Source organism: Uranotaenia lowii, chromosome 3, assembly GCF_029784155.1.
Source record: "Uranotaenia lowii strain MFRU-FL chromosome 3, ASM2978415v1, whole genome shotgun sequence".
In the NCBI taxonomy this organism is placed as follows: Eukaryota; Metazoa; Arthropoda; class Insecta; order Diptera; family Culicidae; genus Uranotaenia; species Uranotaenia lowii.
This window is the reverse complement of record NC_073693.1, coordinates 330,459,761-330,485,936: the sequence shown is the minus strand read 5'-3', so window position 1 is coordinate 330,485,936 and position 26,176 is coordinate 330,459,761. Positions and strand designations below refer to the sequence as shown.

The 26,176-nt window shown below is 30.6% G+C and overlaps 2 protein-coding genes across 2 annotated transcripts; both read right to left on the bottom strand.

Moving 5' to 3' along the window:
* Positions 1 to 8,499: 8,499 nt before the first annotated feature.
* LOC129753836 (uncharacterized) lies at positions 8,500 to 15,920 on the bottom strand. The gene is made up of 3 exons (XM_055749684.1): positions 14,977 to 15,920; positions 13,742 to 14,502; positions 8,500 to 8,552 (listed from the first exon to the last, which is right to left on the bottom strand). Exons 1-3 carry the CDS (start codon positions 15,918 to 15,920, stop codon positions 8,500 to 8,502), a joined length of 1,758 nt encoding a protein of 585 aa, XP_055605659.1.
* A 2,874-nt stretch (positions 15,921 to 18,794) lies between these two features.
* LOC129758732 (fatty acyl-CoA reductase wat-like) lies at positions 18,795 to 20,474 on the bottom strand. The gene is made up of 4 exons (XM_055756336.1): positions 20,237 to 20,474; positions 19,679 to 20,177; positions 19,302 to 19,614; positions 18,795 to 19,240 (listed from the first exon to the last, which is right to left on the bottom strand). Exons 1-4 carry the CDS (start codon positions 20,441 to 20,443, stop codon positions 18,889 to 18,891), a joined length of 1,371 nt encoding a protein of 456 aa, XP_055612311.1. The 5' UTR covers positions 20,444 to 20,474; the 3' UTR covers positions 18,795 to 18,888.
* Positions 20,475 to 26,176: the final 5,702 nt, after the last annotated feature.

Genomic DNA, 26,176 nt, shown 5'->3' with positions numbered 1-26,176 from the left:
TCAATATGACAACTTACATGTCAGATGTAATGCTGCTATGAAATGATAATACACAAAATATAAGCTGTCGTAATTCGGATTTATTGGGATCGTCAGAACTATTTTCGTGATTTTGGAAGAGTAAAATTTTCAAATAAATTACATTGACAATATTTGGACGTGCTATTTTTTCACGGAGACTGTAATTTTTTGTGTTTATTCAAATTCAAAATTTAAAATTCAAATCGTTCAACCGTTTTTTATAGCACTTTGACTTCGACGTTTCGAATGATGTTTTCCGAAGAAATACTAAAAGTGCCTTGAAGACCCCGTAGTTAGACCTGTTTTGTTTTGTTTTAATTTAATTTTAAGTCCAAAATATGACTATGTGATCTGATGATCAGAAATAAATTACAAACAACGAACATGTCGTGAGATGATGAAACATGGATGCTGAACTAAATTTGAATAAAAAAACTGTCTTCCCGTTTAATTTTTTTTTAACCTTCCAAAGCCGTTCGCAAAATTTCCGTACAAATCTATTTTTGATAAATTTGACCTGCAGTTTACGTACGTTCTCCTGGCCGCAAATATTGACCGATTTCGATGAATTTTAATTCATTGTATAGATAATTTATTCTAGTTTCTCAATATTGAAAAATAAAGTCGAAATATTTTACGAAATCATCAGTAGCTGATTCCGAATGAAAAAAGTCCCGAAAAAGAGCTCTTTTTAGAATGCCTATAACTTGAGACAGGTTCCAAATATTGCGCTGTTTTTATAATATTTGGAATTGTCAAGAATAAATTTATCCATGGATGTATAAATTTTTGATGGTCCAAAGGAAGTTTTGGCCGCTATCCCGGAACTTCCGGTAGAAAAAATTCTTACTTCAAAAAAGTCACCCAATTTTGGCTTTGCATTGCTGTATCTCGGTTACCAATGGATCGATTCTCTAAATTCAAATTTTAGTTTTTTTTCGTTAACTTTATTATTATTTTCGTAGAACATAGTTGGTTCCTCAAAAATCTCAGTTGTTCAGTATATGGTAATGAAACTCACATCTTTTTTGTCATTTTTCAAACTCCCCCTCGTGTCGGTGGGTTTACGCGATTTTGTTAGCGTGATTTCTCTAAAATTTGAACTCAAATTGGTCACTTTTTATATACCTAGAGATTCATTAGAATCTCCTCTTTCGATTGACATACATAATGTGTGGTGTTTTGAAAATTTGTAGCAACGTTTTTCGAATTTACTGAAAGCTGCCAGATTTCAACCAGTTTGGTCCACGTTTTCAACAGGTTGGTGTACAAATCTCGCACCCCTCACGTAGCTGCGGGAGAAACAAATCCTGTAGCTCTCTTTTTGTCGCTCACCAAATCTACCACCCAACCCAGCAGCAGGAGGAACTGCCGTCTCGCCGCGTGGTTTGTTGAATGATTGTGCTGATGCTGATAACGAAATGAATGCTTTATTGTTGCTCACTGGCCCCAGCCAACAAACAGCAAAGAAAAAAAAGCTTTATTGTTGTAGGAATTGCTTGAATCTTTTTTGATTTAATATTTTAATGGGTGGGCAACATTTCTAAAGTTCACGTTCATGATTGCAGATTCAGATTACAAATTTCAGATTGCAGATTTCAGATTTCAGATTCAGATATCAGATTTAAATTTCAAGATCCGATTCCAGATTCAGATTTCAGATTCAGATTCAGATTTCAGATTCAGATTTCAGATTCAGATTTCAGATTCAGATTTCAGATTCAGATTTCAGATTCAGATTTCAGATTCAGATTTCAGATTCAGATTTCAGATTCAGATTTCAGATTCAGATTTCAGATTCAGATTTCAGATTCAGATTTCAGATTCAGATTTCAGATTCAGATTTCAGATTCAGATTTCAGATTCAGATTTCAGATTCAGATTTCAGATTCAGATTTCAGATTCAGATTTCAGATTCAGATTTCAGATTCAAATTTCAGATTCAGATTTCAGATTCAGATTTCAGATTCAGATTTCAGATTCAGATTTCAGATTCAGATTTCAGATTCAGATTTCAGATTCAGATTTCAGATTCAGATTTCAGATTCAGATTTCAGATTCAGATTTCAGATTCAGATTTCAGATTCAGATTTCAGATTCAGATTTCAGATTCAGATTTCAGATTCAGATTTCAGATTCAGATTTCAGATTCAGATTTCAGATTCAGATTTCAGATTCAGATTTCAGATTCAGATTTCAGATTCAGATTTCAGATTCAGATTTCAGATTCAGATTTCAGATTCAGATTTCAGATTCAGATTTCAGATTCAGATTTCAGATTCAGATTTCAGATTCAGATTTCAGATTCAGATTTCAGATTCAGATGTCAGATTAAGATTTCGATTTCAGATTCAGATTCAATTTCAAATTTCAGATTCTAATTTCAGATTCCGATTCAAATTCCGATTTCTGATTAAAGTTTCTGATTAAAATTTCAGAATATTTGTTACTTGAATCATAGATTTTGTGTCTCCTGCAGTAGACACTGCTTGAAATAAAAGAAAATAATTATGATAACATTCAAAACAAATGTATCACTGAAGAATTCTTAAATTCAGAAAATTCAGAAATGAATCATGATAACATTCAAAACAAATGTATCACTGATGAATTCCAATGATAAAATATCTTAAAAGATTCAAGAAGCTTATTTCAATTTGGAAAAATAATCTTTCTCTATTTTAAAATCAAAACATTTACTACGCAAAGAGGCATCAGCATCAGCACAATCAATCAACAAACCACGCGACGAGACGGCAGTTCCTCCTGCTGCTGGGTTGGGTGGTAGATTTGGTGAGCGACAAAAAGAGAGCTACAGGATTTGTTTCTCCCGCAGCTACGTGAGGGGTGCGAGATTTGTACACCAACCTGTTGAAAACGTGGACCAAACTGGTTGAAATCTGGCAGCTTTCAGTAAATTCGAAAAACGTTGCTACAAATTTTCAAAACACCACACATTATGTATGTCAATCGAAAGAGGAGATTCTAATGAATCTCTAGGTATATAAAAAGTGACCAATTTGAGTTCAAATTTTAGAGAAATCACGCTAACAAAATCGCGTAAACCCACCGACACGAGGGGGAGTTTGAAAAATGACAAAAAAGATGTGAGTTTCATTACCATATACTGAACAACTGAGATTTTTGAGGAACCAACTATGTTCTACGAAAATAATAATAAAGTTAACGAAAAAAAACTAAAATTTGAATTTAGAGAATCGATCCATTGGTAACCGAGATACAGCAATGCAAAGCCAAAATTGGGTGACTTTTTTGAAGTAAGAATTTTTTCTACCGGAAGTTCCGGGATAGCGGCCAAAACTTCCTTTGGACCATCAAAAATTTATACATCCATGGATAGATTTATTCTTGACAATTCCAAATATTATAAAATCAGCGCAATATTTGGAACCTGTCTCAAGTTATAGGCATTCTAAAAAGAGCTCTTTTTCGGGACTTTTTTCATTCGGAATCAGCTACTGATGATTTCGTAAAATATTTCGACTTTATTTTTCAATATTGAGAAACTAGAATAAATTATCTATACAATGAATTAAAATTCATCGAAATCGGTCAATATTTGCGGCCAGGGGAACTTACGCAAACTCTCGGGTCATATAGACCCGAACAGCATAATTACGGATTTTTTTGAGAGAGCACTTCCGGTGGCCACAGGAAGTTGCCTGGTACTACAGATTGTGTATTTCGTGATTCCCCAGGGAGGTTTTTAAAATCAAATTTTTGCGATTTTTTCTCGAAGAGTTATGATGATTTGAATGTGCGCTTCGGGTCATTTTGACCCGAACGACTTTGGAAGGTTAATCAGTTGAACACTATTTTTCCAGTTTCACTTCTTGTTTTGCTCACTGTAAAAAGTCGCGAATGTTATAAAGATGTTGAAACCACTATAATCGAAAAAGAGAAAAAAATCAACTCATTTATAATAGGTCTAGGAAAAGCTCAAGAAAGCAAATAAGGTGCTTTTTCTCCTGTTATTTGAACCGGACCTTTAAAAACTCGGTTGCGACTTAGACATTCACATCTCAATTTGTACAGTACCGGCAGAAATACAAAAATAAAACGAAATAAAAAAAATGCGAAATAAACGAGAAAAAATATAACAAAAGAAAAAAAATCAAAATATAAGAAAAAACAAATAGAAATAAAAAAAAAAGATAGAGTAATAACAATAAAAAAGAAAAACATAACATAATAAACATAAGAAGAGAAAAAAAAAACAAAAAGAATAAAACAAAAAAAAATGAAAGAAACAAAACGACAGAAAGACAAAAAAATACAAAAAAAGAAAAAAACAAAGCAAAAAAAGAAAAAAACAAAGCAAAAAAAGAAAAAAACAAAAAATACAAAAAAATAAGAAAACAAAAGAAAAAGAAAACAACACAGGATAAAAAAAGAAAAAAATAAATATAAGAAAAAAAAACTAAGAAAAAAACACAGGAAAAAAGAAAAAAACAAAAGAAAAAAGAAAAAAAAACAAAGGAAAAAAGAAAGAAAAAAGAAAAAAGAAAAAAAAATCAAAGGAAAAATGGAAAAAACAAAAGAAAAAAGAAAAAAAAAACAAAAGAAAAAAGGAAAAAAAAACAAAAGAAAAAAAAAACAAAAACACAAAAATAATAAATAAATAAGAAAAAAAATCAAAAGAAAAAAAAAAACAAAAGAAAAAAAGAAAAAAAAAACAAAAACACAAAAAAAAATAAAATATAAGCTGTCGTAATTCGGATTTATTGGGATCGTCAGAACTATTTTCGTGATTTTGAAAAAGTAAAATTCTCAAAAAAAAAAAGGAAAAAAGAAAAAAAAACAAAGAAAAAAGAAAAAAAAAATCAAAGGAAAAATGGAAAAAAAATCAAAGGAAAAATGGAAAAAAACAAAAGAAAAAAGAAAAAAAAAACAAAAACACAAAAATAATAAATAAATAAGAAAAAAAATCAAAAGAAAAAAAAACAAAAGAAAAAAAGAAAAAAAAACAAAAACACAAAAAAAAATAAAAAAAATAAAAAAATGGAAAAAATGGAAAAAATATAAATAAAATGGAAAAAAATTTAAAAAAAATTAGGCCGGAACAAATTTCAAATCCTTCTTTTGTCACTCGGAGTTGAAACATCGCGAGGGGGGGGGGGGGGGGCAATAAAAAATAATGCGAAAAACAAATAAATGGAAATAAATTGCATGGAAGCTTGTATGCAACAAAATTACATACTATATTGTTGCACAAAACCTATAAATCAAGTAATTTTTTGTCAAATAATTCAATTAAATCAAGAAAACAAAAGGTGAAATAACTACCATCTTCTTAAATTTGTTTTTTAGTCTTGCAATCTTTTAGATATTGGAATTTTTTTATTGGATCTTTATTGATTTCCCCCTTTTTATTTTATTTATTTCCCCCTTCGGGTTTATGGAAATTTTGAAGGAGGGGGGGGGGGGTGACAAAAGAAGAAATTAATATTTGTTCCAGTCTTATTGAAGAAAAAATAATAATAAAAAGAAAAAAAAATAATAAAAAGAAAAAAAAATAATAAAAAGAAAAAAAAATAATAAAAAGAAAAAAAAATAATAAAAAGAAAAAAAAATAATAAAAAGAAGAAAAAAAATAATAAAAAGAAAAAAAAATAATAAAAAGAAAAAAAAAATAATAAAAAGAAAAAAAAAATAATAAAAAGAAAAAAAAATAATAAAAAGAAAAAAAAATAATAAAAAGAAAAAAAAATAATAAAAAGAAAAAAAATAATAAAAAGAAAAAAAATAATAAAAAGAAAAAAAAATAATAAAAAGAAAAAAAAATAATAAAACGAAAAAAAAAATAATTAAAAGAAAAAAAAATAATTAAAAGAAAAAAAAAATAAAAAGAAAAAAAAATAATAAAAAGAAAAAAAAATAATAAAAAGAAAAAAAAATAATAAAAAGAAAAAAATAATAAAAAGAAAAAAAAAATAATAAAAAGAAAAAAATCATAAAAAGAAAAAAAAATCATAAAAAGAAAAAAATAATAATAAAAAGAAAAAAAATAATAAAAAGAAAAAAAAATAAAAAAAGAAAAAAATATAATAAAAAGAAAAAAAATAATAAAAAGAAAAAAATAATAAAAAGAAAAAAAATAAAAAGAAGAAAAAAAATTATGAAAGGAAAAAAAATAATAAAAAGAATAAAAAATAATAAAAAGAAAAAAAATAATTAAATGAAAAATAAAATAAAAAGAAAAAATTATAATATAAAGAAAAAAATAATGTAAAGAAACAAAAAATAATATAAAGAAAAAAAATAAAAAGAAAAAAAAATACAAAGAACAAAAATTATAAAATGAAAAAAATAATAAAAAGAAAAAAAATAAAAAGAAAAAATAATAATAAAAAGAAAAAAAAAATAAATGAAAAAATTATAAAAAGATAAAAAATAATAAAAAGATAAAAAAATTGAAAACATGAAAAAAAAATTAAGTTAAGAAATTGAATTTTTTTAATTGGTAAAAAAAAATAAAAAAGTAAAGAAAATAAAAAAAAGTAAAAAAAAATAAAAAAAAAGTAAAAAAAATTAAAAAAAGTAAAAAAAATTAAAAAAAAGTAAAAAACATAAAAAACAGTGAAAAAAATTAAAAAAAATAAAAAAAAGTTAAAAAAAGTGAAAAAAATAAAAAAAAAGTAAAAAAAATTAAAAAAAGTGAAAAAAAGTAAAAAAAAATAAAAAAAAATTAAAAAAATAAAAAAATGTAAAAAAACTAAAAAAAAGTAAAAAAATAAAAAAAGTAAAAAAAAAAAAAATAAAAAAAAGTAAAAAAAATAATAAAAAAGTAAAAAAAAATTTTAAAAAAAGTAAAAAAAAGTAAAATCAATAAAAAAAGTTGAAAAAAATCAAAAAAGTAAAAAAAAATTAACAAAAGCAAAAAAAAGTAGAAGAAATTAAAAAAGTAAAAAAAATAAAAAAAGTAAAAAAAGTTAAAAAAAATAAAAAAAGTAAAAAAAATAAAAAAAAAGTAAAAGAAATAAAAAAAGTAAAAAAAATTAAAAAAAAAAAGTAAAAAAAAATTAATAGAATAAAAAAAATTAAAAAAAGGAGAAAAAAAATTAAAAAATAAGAAAATTAAAGAAAAAATTAAAAAAAAACAAAGAAAAATTGTTAATTGAAATGAAAAAAAAATTAAAAAAAAACTTGAATAAAATTAAAAAATTTCAATTTTTTTTCAGTCCTGCCAAATTTGCTAAGACCTTCTTAAATCATCTAAATAGATTCGAATGTTTTTTAACCGTCTCTGCCAGATTTTTCCCAAGGGCGTGCGAAACGAAATCCACTCCCGTGCACAACTGCGATTGGGAAAGGACGATACCGCATCGGGCCATACTCAAATAAACTGAACTGTTGCAAGAACCTGTTAGTTTTCTCACCATTACCCACCCCCAATTGGACGATGAACACGATATTTATGCACCCGGTGTGTCGATGTCGGCTTATTGACAGACAATCCGAAGCTGCCCCAATAAACGGGTTGTAGGCGGACTGAAGAAGAGGAGGGTACTGGTACTCATCAAGTTTTCTTGGCTTCTTGTCTCTCGAGTCGGGTTATTTCAATTTGGCGGCACGGCGCTGCTGCTGGATCATTGGATCATTAAGTTCACTCGGTTTTTTTTTCTGCCTCAAGAATCCAATTACACATTCACTGATTTGTTTCAATTCAAGTGATCGTTGGTTAATTCAAGTCCTTAAATCAAATGAAGTAAATCAAATTTTAAATTTGTTAATTAAAGTTCTATAAAATAACAAATGGTGTTTTTTCAAATTTCACAAAAGTCCTATTGGAGCAGTGGAAAGGTTAAAATATCATTTTTGGTATCAACATGCTCTAGCTGTAGTATCGACGAAGAAAAAAAAACTAAACAACAACAACAAACGGATCACCTCAGGGGCTTATCCGATTAGTGTCAATTTAAGTTACTACTGTTGTTGCTGACCTGTCCATCACTTAGGGATTAAATTGCTCATCATCTAAATGTGTAGGCTGAGTGCAGTGCTATTTATTCATTGCGAAGGTACTCGTATTCCAAGTTTTTGTTTTCTGAGTTCCTCAATGAAAGTTTTTCAGCAATACAGAAAAAAGTTCCTTCTGTGGAATAGTGTAATTTAAGCTACACCAATTGATAAATTTTCGGCGAGAACACCAAAAAATTTCATTTCATGAATGTTTTTTATACATATTTCAATGACAAAATTCACGATTTTGCTTCCAATAATGCTCTATCTACGCGCAGTCTGTTTAAATCAAGCCTTTTTCGATTCCTTTGAAATTGCAGCAGTAGTTGAAAAAAAAACAGGTGGTTCACCTGCAGCTCGAAATCAACCCGACAAAACTACCAGATGCCAACACAAAAATCAATTACCGTGCCCCCTAGGGCACGATCATTGTTGTTCCTCGAAAAAACGTCTGTCGGAACTTGACCGTCGACGACGACGAAGCCGTTCATTCATTCATTCATCCTTACTGTGCTTTATTGTAGAGCTGACAGCGATCTGGGTCAACGCTGTCAATTTGAATGTTTTGATTTCAAAGAGATTTAGTTACCCCGGTTTAAACGATCGGTTTCGTTGCCTATCACAGGTTCATTCGTTTATTATAATATTTTTGCCTTCCCCGAGGCAAGTGCCAATCCGTCCATCTATTCGTGTGGTTGTTGGGTCTTGGGGCTGTCAACCTTTTCAGATACTTCTTTTTTGCTACTTATGTTGCCGACCGATCGTGGTGATCTATTGATTGCCCTGACTGACGCATATAGGCACTGAGACCTTCGCCGAAGTGTGTGATATTCAGAATGTGAAAATTATATTTCAAAAGTTGTTCTAGCAATCCTCTCGAACTGCAATCGATAGGGTCATGCCATAAGGATGGCGCCCGCTCAGAATCGGGATTCGTTCGATTGATTTTCAAGGGCGAAACTCTTATATTTTTCGGGGTTGTTGTTAAGACTTAGCCCGCTCGTAAATCAGCGTCTCAAATCAATATGATTTATAGTGTTTGGTTTGCTGATTTTTTTTGCTGCATCAAAGATTGACCTCTACTTGACGCGCGCGCCGTTTGATTGATTCAGGTGTGAAGCAAGCAACGAAGCTATTTAAGGAAAACGATAAATCACTAAATTTGATTAGTCTGAATGATGCCTGTAAGTGGTGTGCTGTCTGGATGAATTTAGAAAGAAAAAAAACTCGTAAAGATTTGAAATTTTGATGATCAGTGTTATAAGCCTGGTCAGTGCTAAGCCGAATATGATTGTCTTCAAGGTTGGATTAGGTTCTTGAAAGGTCGAATGTGACAATATGATCAAATCCATATTACATTTACTAACTGAACTCTCATCCCCCTGGCAAAAAAATCATTGGGGGGTTGAAGTTGTTATCGGTTGAAAACTGTTTTCCTATTCTATACCACAAATTTGAGTTTTATTAATTGATTTTATTTACTTTCCTTTCAGGTAATTAGCTAAAACCCACTTTTAATAATCATGTAAGTAAAAATACAAGAGAAATATATTCTTCCAAAAATCTAGAAAGATTGCCGGCATCAAAGAAATAAAAATTAAAATATAAATGCAATCTAATTTGCGTTTTGCAAAGTATTCTTCCTTTACTTTAGTTTTATCATTAGTTATAAAAGTTAATTTGGAAGCGAGTCATTGCATTTTCAAAACACGCATTGTTCCCAAAACAGCATTTGAATCTTAAAAAACATCGTGAAAAGTTTTTCATTTCATTCCCAATTAAAAAAAAAAAATCGAGTTGAAAAAGTATGGACATTAGACTGAGTCGATTTAGGGTGATTTTTGAATTTCTCAAACCCTGGGATCTTAAAAGCTTCGTTTTGGTCCAAAACTCATCTATGATTTTTTGCAGAATTTTCAAGTAACGTTTACATGAGTAAATTTGAACTTTTAGGTTTGTATGGGAAAATTGAATATTTTGTACTGAAAAATCAACATCATTTTTGTTTCTTCCGTGGAACCGAGCCTGCTTATGGTTTTTGTGCCAATTTATAAGTTCTCTAAAGGAAATTCTCCGCTGAACATCTTTGTAACTTCGTATCTTTTTAGACAAAAAAGTTATTAGCTATTGAACAGGTGTATGTCTTTTTGCATTGATAAACAATAAATTCGATTGACACCACTGCTGGATGCCTAGCGAGATATTGCATGACCACTTTTCATGCAATACTTCGTGGGGTACAATCAGTGGTGTCAATCGAATTTATTGTTTATCAATGCAAAAAGACATACACCTGTTTAACAGCTATTAACTTTTTTGTCTAAAAAGATACGAAGTTATAATATTCAACAAAGATGTTCAGCGGAGAATTTCCTTTAGAGAATTTATAAATTGGCACAAAACCATAAGCAGGCTCGGTTCCACGGAAGAAACAAAAATGATGTTGATTTTTCAGTACAAAATATTCAATTTTCCCATACAAACCTAAAAGTTCAAATTTACTCATGTAAACGTTACTTAAAAATTCTGCAAAAAATCATAGATGAGTTTTGGACCAAAACGAAGCTTTTAAGACCCCAGGGTTTGAGAAATTCAAAAATCACCCCAAATCGACTTAGTCTAATGGACATTTAATGCCAATTACGATATCAAAAAAATTCAACACAAAATATTGTCAAATTTATATAATAAAATTGTACCTTATGGGTAAAAAAATCACAATGTATAACTATAATGGCAAAAAAAAACTTTTAAAATCCAGTGTACTCAAAACATGAAAAAAATAAAATAAAAATAGTTAATATTACGTACCCCGCTTTAAATCAGGTGCTGAAAAAAAAACCTGAAGCAAAAATAAGAAAAATAAAAAAATCGAAAGAAGGAAAAAAACAGAAAAAACTCAAAGCAGAAAACAGACCAGAAAAGGACAACATAAAAACTACTAAATCTATTAAAATACCAATTTGAAGAATTGTGATAACATAATGGTAGAATAGTAAGAATGAAAAAAAAAGATGGAAACAGGGAAAACAACAGAAAATCTAACGGAACAAAAAAAAAATAAAACACCAACCGAAAAAAAAACAATTGAGGCTCTCAGAGCCAAAGGCGTATAAGTGACAAAATGGTCGATTTCGAGTTAATAATGCCAAAGAATTCTTCACATTTCAAATTTTTAGAATCTTTTTTACATACTTTTACATTCGATAGAAAAATACAAATTCTTCAGGAATATATGGAAAACGGCCAAACATATCAATTAAAAAGCGTGTTTTCTCGAAATAGGCTTTTATGCACTTACCCCTTTTGGCTCCAAGGTCCGCAATTGAAAAAAAAAAACAAAAAATTTAAAAAAAAATAGAAAAAAAAACAAAAAATATAAAAAAATCAAGAAAAAAACAACTTCAAAAACAAGTAAAATAAAAAGAAACAAGATTGAAAAAACAAAACAAATTTAAAAAATAATAAAAAATTGAAATAAAAACAAAAAAAAAAATGTTGACAAACTAAAAAAAAAAATTTAAAAAAGAAAAAAAGTAAAAGAAATTAAAAAAAATTCAAATTATAAAAAAACATTTTGAAAATAAGAAAAAATAAAATCTATAGAATAAGAAAAAAATAAAGTACATAATAGAAAAAATAATAAAATCAATAATTTTTTCTTAAATCGGAAAAAGAAGAAAAAATAAAAAAATAAAAAATAAAAAAAAGCTAAAATAAAAAAAAAGAAAAATTTTCATAGAACCCAAAAAAGTTGAAAAACATTTAAAAAACTAGGGAAAAAATATAAAACAATATGAAAAAAATAAAAAATTAATAAATAGATGAACAGATGAATAAAAAATATAAAAATTAAAAAAAATTGAAAAAAAATAAAAAATTAAAAAAAAAATTGAAAAAAAAATTGAAAAAAAAATTGAAAAAAAAATGTAAAAGATATAAAAAAAAATTGAAAAAAAAAATTTCAAAATTAAAAAAAAATTGTAAAAATTGAAAAAAAAATTGAAAAAATAGAAAAAATTGAAAAAAAGCAAAAAGAAAAAAAAATTGAAAAAAATATTTAAAAAAATTTGAAAAACAAAATTGAAAAAAAAATTAAAAAAATTGAAAAAAATATAAAAATAGAAAAAAAATAAAAAAATTGCAAAAAAAAAATTAAAAAAAAAATAAAAAATTGAAAAAAAGTTGAAAAAAATAATAAAAATAAAAAAATTAAAAACAAAAAAAAAAATTAAAAAATTGAATAAAATAAAGAAATTAAAAAGAAATAAAAATTAAAAAAAATTGAAAAAAAAAATTTAAAAAATTGAAAAAAAACATTGAAAAAAAACAAAAATATTGAAAAAAAAACAAAAATATTGAAAAAATAACAAAATTGAAAAAAAATAAAAAAATTGAAAAAAAATAAAAAATTTGAAAAAAAATAAAAAAAATGAAAAAAAAAATAAAAAAATTGAAAAAAAAAATAAAAAAATTGAAAAAAAATAAAAAAATTGAAAAAAAATAAAAAAAAAAAGATTAAAATAAAAAAAATCGAAAAAATTAATAGAAAAATAGAAAAAAAAATATATGAAAAAAAAAATAGAAAAAATGAAAAAATAGAAATATGAAAAAAAATAGAAAATATGAAAAAATAGAAAAAATGAAAAAATAGAAAAAAAGAAAAAATATATACAAATAAATAGAAAAAATAAAGAAAAATAGGACCTTTGTAATAGAAAAAAAAAACAGAAAAAAACCAAATTTTAAAAGAAAATAGCAAAAAATTTGAAATTAAAAAAAATTAAGAAAAATGAAAAAAATATAAAAAAAAAAATTATAAAAAAGATAATAAATGAAAAAATTGAAAAAAATAAAACAAATAAAAAATAAAAAATATGAAAAAAAATCAAAATTTTTTTTTTTTTTTTAATTTGAAAAAAAACTAATTTAAAAAAAAATTAAAAAAATTACAAAAAATACAAAAATATAAAAAATAATTGAAATTTTTTTTTAAAAATTCTTAAAAATATAAAAATATAGAAAAAACTATAGAAAAATAGGAGAAATTATAAAAACAAATATAAAGGAAAAATATGGAAAGAAAAGAAAAAAACAAAAATAAAATAGAAAAGAAAAACATAAAAATATAAAAATAAGAGAAAAAATAACAAATATGAAAAAAATTAAAAAAAAATAGAAAAAAAAGTTGGAAAAATTGATACATTTCGATAAAATTTAAAAAAAAACAAAAAGAATGAAAAATTAACAAAAAGAAAAAATCGAAAAAATCGTGAAATTTTTTTTTCAAATTTGAATATTAAGTTGAGAACAATAAAAAAATGAGAGAATAGAAAACAATAAAAAATTCAAAACAAAAATTAAAAAAAAAAACTTTTTTGAGAAGAAGTTCAAAATAGAAACAAACAAATAAAAAAAAAATTGGAAAGTAACATAAAAAACTCACAAAAATGTTTAAATATAGATAAAAAAATGAAATAATAATTTAAAAAACAAATTTTAAACAAAAACTTAAAAAAAGGAAAAAAGAGTAAAAAACTATAGAGAAAGGAAAAAACGAATAGAAAAGATTCCCAGGCGTTTAAATGTGACGCTTTTCGAACACATTTTTTGAATTTCACCTTTTTCCAATCTATGGAATGGTTGAATTCTGATGCATGGGCGGCTACACTAGATTCGTTGGATCTGTTGTTTTCTACGGCGTTTTTATGCTCCTTTATCCGTGTTTTAAATTTGCGCCTTGTTTGGCCAATATAGACCGCCGGGCAGGCCTCGCAAGGTATCTCGTAGATACCAGATCTTTCCTCCGGAGGCACCTTATCCTTTAGTGAAACCAAACAATCTTTTAGGGTGTTGGAACTTTTGTAAGCCACTTTCAAACCGTGGTTGGAGAGGATCTTCCGAATATCATTGGTCAGTGGTGGGTGGAACGGCAAACTGACCCTTTGGGATTCTTCCTTTTCTGGTTTGAAAGTGGTGGCATTACTTCGGAACCTTTTTCTTTCGTGTTTGCGTAGGATTTTATACACAAATTCTTCATAGTAACCGTTCAGATTGGCCGCCAATAAAATCCTTTCTTTTTCGCTTTCAAACTCGCTGTTTTCCATCGGTATGTTGAACAAACGGTGTGCCATTGAATGAAACGCAGCTTGTTTTTGTGCACCAGAATGATTTGAATCTACCGTTATGTAGCGATCGGTTGATGTCGGTTTTCGGTAGATTCCAAATTTCACCGTGCTATCATCTTTTCTGGAGATGAGCAGGTCGAGAAAAGGGAGTTTTCCATCCACTTCTTTTTCGACGGTGAATTTGATCGAGCTGTGTTGGCTATTCAAGAGCTCGAGAGTTTGTGGGAGATATCTTTCTTTAACTGTGGCGAAGATATCGTCGACGTAGCGCCACCAAACTCGGGGGAAAAGTTTTTCCCTTTTTTCGAGATCGCCTTCAAAATCGCTCATGAACAGCTCAGCGAGCAAAGGGGAGAGTTTGCTTCCCATACTGAGGCCAAAGGTTTGTTTGAAAAATCTTCCCCGGAATATGAAATAATTCTGGTTCATACATACCTCAGCTATGGTCACGTACGCTTCTATACAATTTGGTGGTGCTCTGCGTTTTTCCAAATGTCTCCGAAGACTGCGTAAGGCGTCAGGAATGGGGACGCTAGGAAAAAGTGCGGAGACGTCAAATGAAACCAAAATCTCACCTCGACGCACTTTGAAATTTTCCAATTTTTCAACTAGATCCACCGAATTTTTGACACTTTTTCCGTGCTTGATCGGGTATTTTCTCATTTCCTCGACCAGCCATGCTGCCATTTTTTCAGTTGGAGTGCAAATATTCGAAGAAATAGGCCTCATCGCAATCGGGTTTTTGTGTATTTTTGGAAGGCAATACAGGGAGGCTACTTTTGGGTTCGGAACTAGAAATTTTCTTTCTAATTTTTGTTCACCCATTAAATGGGCTACTTTTTGCCTTGCGTTGTTAGCCTCCTCGATCAACGAATTGAGAGGATCTTTTGGCTTGCCATTTTTGTACATGCATTCTTCGTACGGCCCTGTAGAAATCATGTCCCGAACCTTATTGTCGTAATCTTGTCGATCCAAAATTACTACGGCATTACCTTTATCCGCCCGCGTAAAAACAACTTCATGTTTTTTAAGCTGAGCAATAACTTTTTCAGGACTGCCTATCCCCCGTTTTGAGCGACACTTTTTCCTTTTTGCGGCTTTGAGAATAGAATTCTCAACATCGTGGCGCAGAGCAGCTTTGGAAGGAAAATTCCTAAACTGTATAGCGCTTTCGATATTGTTCACTATCTCGGCAACTGGGGCACTTTCTTGGGCCACGGCAAAATTCAACCCTTTATTTAGCATGGCATTCTCATCTTCCGTCAATTGAATTGACGACAGATTCACTACAAATTTCTCAATAGTTTTTGGTACCCCCGTATTCTTCTTTGTTGGCTGGCCGTTTGCAAGAGAAGCCAATTTTTTGCGGTGCTTTTGTTTTGTAGCAATTATACGTTTGCACAGATTGCCGTTTAAACCACTAAGCGCCGTCTGCCAACACATCTTTTTCTTCGCGGCGCACTGCAGCACTATGCACTCGGCAGCTGTGTGGAATTCTTCTTTTCTCAATAGCTTCAAGTGAAGCGCGTATAGCTGCTCTTCAACAATTGATAATGATTGATGTTTGGATTTAATTTCTTCAGCCAACCATATTTTTTGTGCACTTTTGGTGGCTTTATCACTTGCTCGACTATGTGTCGATGCTTTTATGCTTATAAATTTTGGAACCAAACCCCTTCTTCTACACTTTGTTAGGAATTGGATATCCAATAACAATTTCTTCTTTTTGGTAAACAGTCGGCCATAAAGGCGAAAGCACTGTGAGGTTGTCGCCTCTATATCACTCATTTTAGTGGGTTGTGCCAACGTAAGAACTTTTAACTACACAAATAACACACGACGTATTACAGTACACGACACTTAACGTTCTTACTAACGGAAAAAAGGAACTAAAATTACCTTTTTGTCGACCGGTTTCGGGCTCGATGTTGCCCATCTACAGGACGATGTCCGACTGACTACGTAGAAGAAAAACACTAACACAGCATCATACTGTCACGCAGTATTTGTCGAAGAGGGGTTGGTTTTTATACATTTTTGTTTGCCAGGTTGAAAAGCGGCGAAATGATAGGCGCGTCATCCTCGTTCATTAAAGGCCTCTCTGAAGTCGTGATGTACATCGATTCCCAGGCGTTTAAATGTGACGCTTTTCGAACACATTTTTTGAATTTCACCTTTTTCCAATCTATGGAATGGTTGAATTCTGATGCATGGGCGGCTACACTAGATTCGTTGGATCTGTTGTTTTCTACGGCGTTTTTATGCTCCTTTATCCGTGTTTTAAATTTGCGCCTTGTTTGGCCAATATAGACCGCCGGCAGGCCTCGCAAGGTATCTCGTAGATACCAGATCTTTCCTCCGGAGGCACCTTATCCTTTAGTGAAACCAAACAATCTTTTAGGGTGTTGGAACTTTTGTAAGCCACTTTCAAACCGTGGTTGGAGAGGATCTTCCGAATATCATTGGTCAGTGGTGGGTGGAACGGCAAACTGACCCTTTGGGATTCTTCCTTTTCTGGTTTGAAAGTGGTGGCATTACTTCGGAACCTTTTTCTTTCGTGTTTGCGTAGGATTTTATACACAAATTCTTCATCGTAACCGTTCAGATTGGCCGCCAATAAAATACAGAAAAAAATTCAAAAAAATAGAGCAAAATCAATCAAATTGGAAGAAACAGTAATACAGAAAAAAATATTACAAATAGCAGAAATAGATTTTAGTTTGTATAAAAATACCAAAAAAATAAAAAAATGGACAACTTTTTGAAAAGAAAACTGAAAAAAAACAACCGGATACATTAACTTATCTACATGGTTAAAATAATTGTAAAATGCCGAAAATCGAATGTCCAAGAAAAAAACAGAAAGAAAAATTTGTAAAAAAAAATGGAACAAAACAAATTTATAAAAGAAGTTGATGAAATACCAAAAATAAGAAATGGAAAATTATTGAAAAACATTGAAAAAATTAAACATATAAGGAAAAACAGTAATATCGGAAAAAATAAACTAGTTGAAAAACTTTAAATATGTAAAACAAAACCAACAGAAAAATACGAAACAAACTGTGGAAATAATGAAAGGTAAAAGAAAAAAAGTCAAAAAAGAACCGAATGAATATAAAAAATCGTGTAGGTCTTAGCCTTAACCCTTTGTTTCATAAAGTAACAAATTTGCAACAATTAATGTATGGAAAAAGTGAAAAGTCGTATTTTATTTTAATTTTTTTTCTTGATGTACTCATGATTTCCAACTGTTTAAAACGATTTTTGAGAAAAAATAAAAAATCATGAAATGAAGGGTTAACGAAAAAAAAATTAAGGAAAAAAGAGAGGTTATCATGAAAATTATGAGAAGAAACAAAATTGAATCCGGTAAAACGAAAACAAAATAAAAAACAGTAAAACCAAAAACCGTAAAATTATAACAATGTTATAAAATTATAACAATGTTAATTAAAATTCAAACATAAACTTTAAATGGAAGCAAAAAAAAAGTAATTAAAAAAAGTATCAATAAAAAAAATGTTCCAAGAATTATAAAAAGAAAATGAGTAAAAACAAAACAATAGATGAAAATGTTGTGAAATTAAGATGTTATAGGAATAAAAAATTCAAGATAAAATTAAGGTTGAACCGAATTTGTTACAAATAAGGAAAAAACGATAAACAATTTAACTTAATCAAAAACAGTATAAAATATTAAGCAATAAGTTCAATTATCCATCAAAATAAAAGTGTAACACCAATCCAAAAATGTACTAAAACACTCAGAATCCTTAAAAACCAAAATTGTTTTGAGGGTCTTTGAGACAAAATTAGACACCTCAACAACGATCAAATCAAGCCAATCATAAAACGTATATACACGAAATACATCTGAAATCAAAGCCAAAATATATTAATTTTTTAGATGTATGAAAAATCATTAGATAGAAATTCTGTTACAAAACGAAGTAAATAATAACTCCAAAATCACGTCAGGAAGGATTGGAAACAATTTTGCACTTAATGTTATTATATCTTTTCAAAATGCTGAAAAAAAAAAACCTTCATAACTCTGTCGAATTTTTGAATGAAACGTTTCAATAACTAATAATTTCCAAACTGGAAGTACTCAAATTGGAAATTTTTAAACTAGAACTATGCAAAAGTCATTTAAATTCGCTTCAAAGGATTCAGAATAATCGTTCAAATCATAAAATATATGGTCTTAAAATGTTAAAATCCAAGCTTATCTTATAAAGTTTATTAAAAATACACTATCTAAAATCATTATATGATTTTCTTGATTCTGAAAAGGCTAGGTCAGGTTGTATACTGCAGTAATGATCCTCAATATAAAATAACAAGGGGAAGTGAAATATCAATTTTAAACGTTTTAAACAATTCCCAATGTCAAAGCATTTAAAACAACATCAAAACCAAAACCGTTGTCGTTCAAGAAAGCATTTTTCTCGGCTCTTGAATGTTAAGACTAATCAAAGCGATAAAAAAAAAGTTTAGTTTGAATGGTGAAGGTTAGGAAAGTATTGAGAAAGCAGGAAGTCATTTTTTCCTAGAACGGTTGAATCGCAATCCTAGACAAGACTAGGCACATTTCATATTTAAAAAAGAAAACAGAAAAAACCAACTTAAATTCACAAAACAGTTGTGTTAGTTTTATTTGTAAATTTTGTTTTTTATTAGAATTAATTCATTTTATATTCCAAACCTACTCTTATCTCAAAATTCAGATTACAGAACTACATATTTAGATTTATTTATCACCTTTCTCCATAAACTCAATCACCCCGGGAGCTATACTGGTGACGTGGGCCTTCCAATCAACCTGGCGCAGATCACAACCGAACATTTGTCTCTCGGCAGAATCAAGAGCATCCAAAACACGGCAAAAGTTGTCATTCTGCAGATGCCAGTCGTTGAGACTGAAGAACTTCATGCTTTCCGCATACCATATGGACTGTTCCGCAACCTTAAGGCAGTGCTTCGTTTGATCACCTCTTAGCAGTCTTGCGAATACATCCGATACTAGACCCTCCAATCTCCGGATCGAATAGCAGAGTTGACTAGCTTTGGGGCTTTTGGTTTTCCGCATCAACAAGTATCCACTGTTGAAGAAAGTATGATGGTTATCGAGAGCGTATTTGGTTTGGTTTGGCTTAGACTTACTTGACGTATCTCTGAACAGGCGGTAAACCATCCATAAGGAAATTAAAGAATCGTCCCCAAGTTAGCTCAGGGTTGTCGAAGGCGTAGTTGTAAACTGGAACGAAGCTCGAATACTGATCGCGTCTTCGATGCAGATCTACCGCACAGCACAGCATTGCGTTGGCACAGTAATCTACCGGTGCTATAAAGGGGTGCTTCTCCACATCGATTGGAAGTATTCGTAGCTCTCCCGTGTAAATACCGGACACGAATGCGCCGAAACCGTTCAAGTTGTTGGTCCATCCAACTACAGGGTCTTGATAGCTAGAACTGACTGTGGAAAAGAGTTGTATCAGTAGAAGATTTCAAAGGCAGGCTACGAAGTGTGTTCAAGTTACTTATCGGTGGTCGAAAGATTCCAAATGGTAGATCCCCAAACTCTTCCTGGACCATTAACTCGGCACACTTTTTGCTAAATGTGTACGTATTGGGTAGTCCTCTCAAGATGTGTGGCGTAATCTGTTTAATCTCTGAAGGGGTAAGTTCATCGAGGATTCGTTTCAAGTTTTGGTATCCTCCGAAAATTTCTTCCTCATAAATTTTCTCTTCGATCATCCGTTGATCGCTGTTCGCATACATTGTAGATACGTGGACTACAGCCTTCAAGTGTTGAAAAGGCATACTGTAAACGCGCCTAGCGTATTCGAGGTTGATCTGCAAAGCTCGATCCAGTCTTTGGTTAAAGTGCACTGACGCTAACAGGTAAAAGACGACATCGACCTCATTGGCCAATTCTTCCCGCTGATCATCGTTTAACGATAGATTATCCTTGGTAAAGTCCACTTCCAAGGGTCGAAGTTTTTCCTTCAACGATGTTATTCGGACTTTGTTGAACAGCTAAAAAATACCGTTCGATTCAGAACCAACGTAAAATAAATCAAACAAATCGAACTTACCCTTCCACTTAACAGTTCGTCTAGACGTTGATCAACTGTCTGACCTCGCTTTTCTCGAATCAGCAGATACACTTTCTTCGGTTGCAAACTGCGAAGAATTTTCTCCAGCAGAATTTGCCCCAAGAAACCGGTCCCTCCAACAATAAGGATCGTTGAGTTATGGTAGAACTCGACAACCCCAAGAGACTGTTGCCCATTGCCAGACATTTCGCACTTCAAGTAAAACTCTCGTCAACGATCGATTGACACTGAATAGCATCTCAACACGAAAGTTGCATCTTATATATGATTTTTTTATCTTTTCGATTCATAGGATATGTAATCCTTTGAGTCATGAGAAGTTTTACATATTGTCTTGTCCCTGATGACCAAGATTGATATTTCCCGGAATCCGCTATTTTTTAAATCTAGTCAGCCTTACTCTCAGTGATTACACAATCAAAACATTTCTTAATTTGTTACTGTCAATATCTACCGTTGGAAAAGATATTAAAAGAAGGCAATTACTTTAAAAGACTGGTTTTTATTATAATGCCCGATGCGGTTCTAGAACAAACGAAGATGCCACGCGCCGATCATGATTGATATTGGGTAATAATGATCGGCGCGTGGCAGCTGACCGTTTCATTTGTATGACAACAACATCGGGGAAGGAAAATATGAACATATTTTGTTTCATTGAACTTTTTCAACCCAATTTTTTAACAATAATCTGAACATTTTTATTCGATGAGTATGAGAATGCGAAGAAAAAACAATATGTAAAAATCTGTGAATTTTCTCCAATATTTTTTTTAAAATTTTTTTTCGATCCTATCGGTGAAAAGTTTTTCCTCTAATAAGCAATTTTAAAATATAAAATTATATACGGTACGGATAGACAAATGGAAGAAAATGTGCATGTGTTGAAAATGAGCAACAGCATTTTCGGATTAGAAGTATGGTATTTGTACGACCGACTTTTGTCCAGCAGTAGCTAACTGTGTGGTATAAATTGAACTCATAATGCTGATTCAATTTAAAATATAATCCCGATTCAATACACTTTATAGTGGATTTTAGCCTTTCTTACAGTCTTGTCTGTTAATTATATGTGAATACAAATGATGAACAAATGATAGTTTTCTTACTTCTGAATCAACAAATTATGATTGAAGAATTTCTAACGCAGTAAATCCACAATGTTTTAAAAATATAAAAATTTAAAGTTGTATTTAAGATAAAAGTATTTGTAAAATATCAGAATTTTCATAAAAATTACTTTATTTCCAACTTATTGATGATTTTTAGATTACTGGATCCTGGAATATCCTGTATGATCCAGTTTCTATTTTTTTTTTTTAAATATGTATTATCTCAATTTACTCTTTTTGTAGTCACAGCATAAGATAATTTAACAATAAAAATTAAGAATACAATTTAAAAAAACGCGCCCAACCATGTGTTTTAAATAATTTAACGTTTGTCCGGATTGACCTCTGAAGTGAAAAAAAAAATATTTTGAAAACATAATTGGGTAAATCGCTGGAGTAAAATACGATGCGGTAACGTTCGGTCTCATAATCGGTCGAATTAACAATTGATTTTTAAAATTTTTAAAATTATTACTTTTTTGAAAATTATGTCAACAATTTATATTTTTTCGTTTTGGCATTTGTGTCGATTTTGTTAAGTTGTCAATTTTGTAATTTTTACCAATTTAGTTGTTACTGACAATTTGGTTATTTTATATTTTTATTGCAATTTTATCACTTTTTAAAATTGCATGATTTTTTGTCTAAATTTCCAATTTAAAAAAAATTCAAACAAAACAACAAAAATTGATAAAATTGTAGCTAAACTGACAAAAGTTTAAAAAAATTTCAAAATTAACAAATAAGTTAAAGAGTTATGAAATTATCATAGATGATAAAATTGATCAAATTTACAAAATTAACATCAATGACAAAATTGACCATCCGAGTAGCAATTCGAAACGGTTTACTGTTAAATCATCATACTTAATGATGTATTTTTAGATAGATCGTTCAAAATTCAAACTGTTTTTTATTAAATTCAGAAAAAAATATCAATTTTTTTCGAGACAAACACTTTTGTTATAATTTTTTCTTTTTTACATTTTTGGAAATGCATATTTTTTCATTTCATTTAGAAAGTTTTGATTTAAAAATATTAAACAAGAGGTGTAGGAATTCTGACAAATTTGATTATTTTGGCAAATTAGACAACTTCGTCAATTTTGTCAATTTTGAAAATTTTGACAATTTGGACAGTTTTGGCAGTTTTGGCAATATTGAAAATTTTGGCAGTTTCGACAATTTATTCAATTTTGGCAATTTTGACAGTTTTGGCAGTTTTGAAAATTTTTGCAATTGTAACAATTTTAAAAATTCCGCAAATTCTAACAATTTTGACAGTTTTCACAATTTTGGCAATTTTGATATTTTTGGTAATTTTGACAATTTTGCCAGTTTTGACAATTTTGAATATTTGTTCAATGTTGACAATTGACAATTTTGAAAATTTCGAAAATTTGGCGATTTTGACAATTTTGAGAGTTTTGATTTTTTTTGACAATTTATTCAATTTTGACAAATTGACAACTTTAACCATCACCTTTAAAAATGTAGGCATTTTGTCATTTTGGTTTTTTTATTATTTTGGGTTTTTTATCATTTTTGTTTAATTTGTCAATTTTGTCAAATTTGTTAATTTTATCATTTCTGGCATTTTTGTCAATGTGTCCCCTTATGTCAATTTTGTCATATTTTTAATTTTTTTTCGATTCTCAATTTAGTCTATTTCGTCAAATTTGTCATTTTTGAGAATTTTGTCGATTTGGTCCATTTGTTCAATCTTGTCAATTTGGTATTGTTTTGACAATTTTGTCATTTTTGTCTATTGTGTCGTTTTTGTTAATATTGTAAAATCCATCAAACTTAATATGAATATCATTGAATTTTCTAGAATGAAAATTAATTGAAGATTTTGCAATTGAGTGCCAGAAGAAGAAAATTTTCGCTGAATTTAAACTTTAGTTTAAAATGGATTTTTCCTTCAGAGATCTCTGAAAAAGTAAGTAGAATCAATTTTTAAGGTCTTCTTCTAAAATTTAAATTTTTTTTTTTGAAAAAATATGATGCTGCTGCTAAGCAGTACATTGAGCTTCAAAAATTGGTGTTATTTTTGCCATCGAAAACACGCCTGTTTTATGTGAACCAAAACTGCAAATTTGAAAGTTTTGTCTGGAATCAACGGAGCGTTTGAGCTGTTTCTGGTAGTGGAAAAAGATTAAGATTTTTAGATTTTTATACTTTTATTTCAGTGTCGTATTTCATTTATAGAAATGCACTTCCGAAATGTCTGCTCTTATGTGAGAACTGTTGCACATTTTTGTAAATTTTTGTAAAAATTAAACCGTCGATGAATCTCGCAAGCACCTTTTCTTGACAAAATTTTGTCCAAGAATTATTAAAAAATAACCTGAGGAGCTAATTTTCTTTTAATTATTGGTGTTGGTAGACTATCTATGGACCCTAACCACGATGCTGCGATGGTCGATAATCGAAAACCCACGAAGCAGAAGGTCTTAAGGAAAGGCGTTAATGACGAGCGAAACAGCTGATTTTCGAACCGTAGTTCGAGAAGATAACAAACATATGAAGAAAAACCCCTTAAAAGGGTCACCATTTTTCACTAGTATTATATTCAGTCTTAAGAGCGATTTGGCACAGGTCATATGAGACCCCATTGAAACTTGAATAATTTGCCTAAATATATGTTTAATGTAGTTTCGTAGTTAATAAATTCGTTTCAAAGTAGTGTGTTTTTTAAGCCAAAATAAATGTGTAGTTTTTGTAAATAAATTGTGTGCCTTACTTCAACGAGGAGTTTTTACTTACCGTCACCGGAGAGATTGCTATCATCACAAGGGACAACCCAACACCCCCCACGGAAGACTCAACCCAACCAGCAGCCCAAGGTTTGCCCCACGGAAATTCCCTCCATACAGTCCACTGCAAGGTCCAAGCAGGGTTTGGACCGCACCCCAACATTTGGTCCAATCGAACCGGATTATCAGCACCGTTTAAGCAATCTCTGCAGCACACCGCCATTGGAAAAAAACACACATCATATTCATCGCACAACCGCAAAACTCATCAAAATCACCGTCGCTCACTACCCGCAGCTCACAGATTAGTAGGAACTTCTTCGTGCTCACCATTAGACACTCCAGAAGAACCTTAGCTATCGCCAATTAATGATTAATTGTTGCGTTTAGCACGGCACTTCTAAAAACCCCGAACCGTTTAGTGGATGTGGATCAACACTAAACAGCCAATCAACGGTCGAATACATTTCGGATCTTCAAAAGAATCGTCATCACAGCAGCAACTGAAGACATAGAGCTATTTCTTCGCGGATTATCCTGTTTGTCCAGGTAAATATACACTAATAGGTCTATGTTCAGTTGATGCTTGGACCACTCGATGAATACTGCATCGTTTCTTTCCATCTTCTATTCGTAAACAACCCGATCCTGAGCTGTATTGCTACGCCAACCCCAACCAACTGAACGCACACTACGAGCAACGAAACTACACCAAAACGATCGCGCTAGATCTCCACCGTCATCACCACCACTACTTTTGATTGGAATTGGTCACAAATCACAACCACCGAAGCCATCCGTGACGTCATCGATCTTTTCGGAAGGCATTCAGCTGGCGTTTTTTGGTGACGTCATCAATCCAGAGAACGAAAAACAACACTTTGGCCAATAAATTACCATCAACCAGAGTGGTGATTATTGGATTTTCATCACCTTTGCACCGATTTCTTCACTGGTTATCAATAGTTCCCCCCGGTGGCCTTATAGGAACGATTGAATTGCATCGATCGTAAATCTGCCGGCAACCATTTGCAACACTTACCCAAGGCCAAGGTCATCAGCTTTCATGGTCATCAGCTGATTATCACCGCTTTTGAAGCATCTCCGAAGCAACTGGCAACATACGACTGGTTGCCACCGATTGAACCGCGCGAAACTAACCTGACGAGACGTTTTTCCGGAGCACCACACCTTTTTCGGTCAGGTTAGTGAAACTTTTCGGACTACCGTTTAGTATATGACCGGCCGTTGCTGGACTTAGCAAATACTGATCTCCGCCAATCTTACCTCACAAACACAACTGTATGATGCAACATATTCCTATTCGAACGAGTTGGATGTTTGAATGTGCATAATTGTGCATTTGCCTATTTGTTTGTACTGCATTGGATCCGCAAGTACACCGTTCAGCAGAATTTTTGGATTTTCTGCTATTTGGATTTTATGCTGCGCAATAGTTTTTTCGGTTAGGTTAGTAGAACCGTTAGTATACGTCCTGCCGAAGCTATATTAAAATACAAATACTACATCCAATCATTATCCTTGCCATAACACCCTGCTAAACTGATCAATCCGAGTCAACCGAAATATTTTGGAATAAACCGAGGCGCACCAATTTTATTTGCGTAGTTCGAGGAGCAGCTGTACTCCCACGCATTTCGAGCTTCATTTTCTGGATTTTGGATACCTATACCTGTAGAGAGGCGCAACTGAATTTTCTTGAAAGTAAGTTAAGCTCTACAGAGTATATGTTCTAGTCGAAGCTTTAAGAATTTGGAAACTACAACATTATTATTTTGCCCACAACACCACTTGTCTGATCGATACCGAGGTTAATCATCAATCTTCACGCGTAAACGAGGGCTTTTGGAAGCGTTACTCCAGGCGCTAAATTCACATCGCGCACTGCCATTCAAGTTTTGGATTGGGAGGAGCCTACCTGTAGAGGAGTGCAGTACTAAGTTTTTTAAAGTAAGTTAAGCTCTACAGTGTATGTTCCTTGCCGAAGCTAGAGTCAGAATTGAATCCTAACACCGTGCATTTTCTCC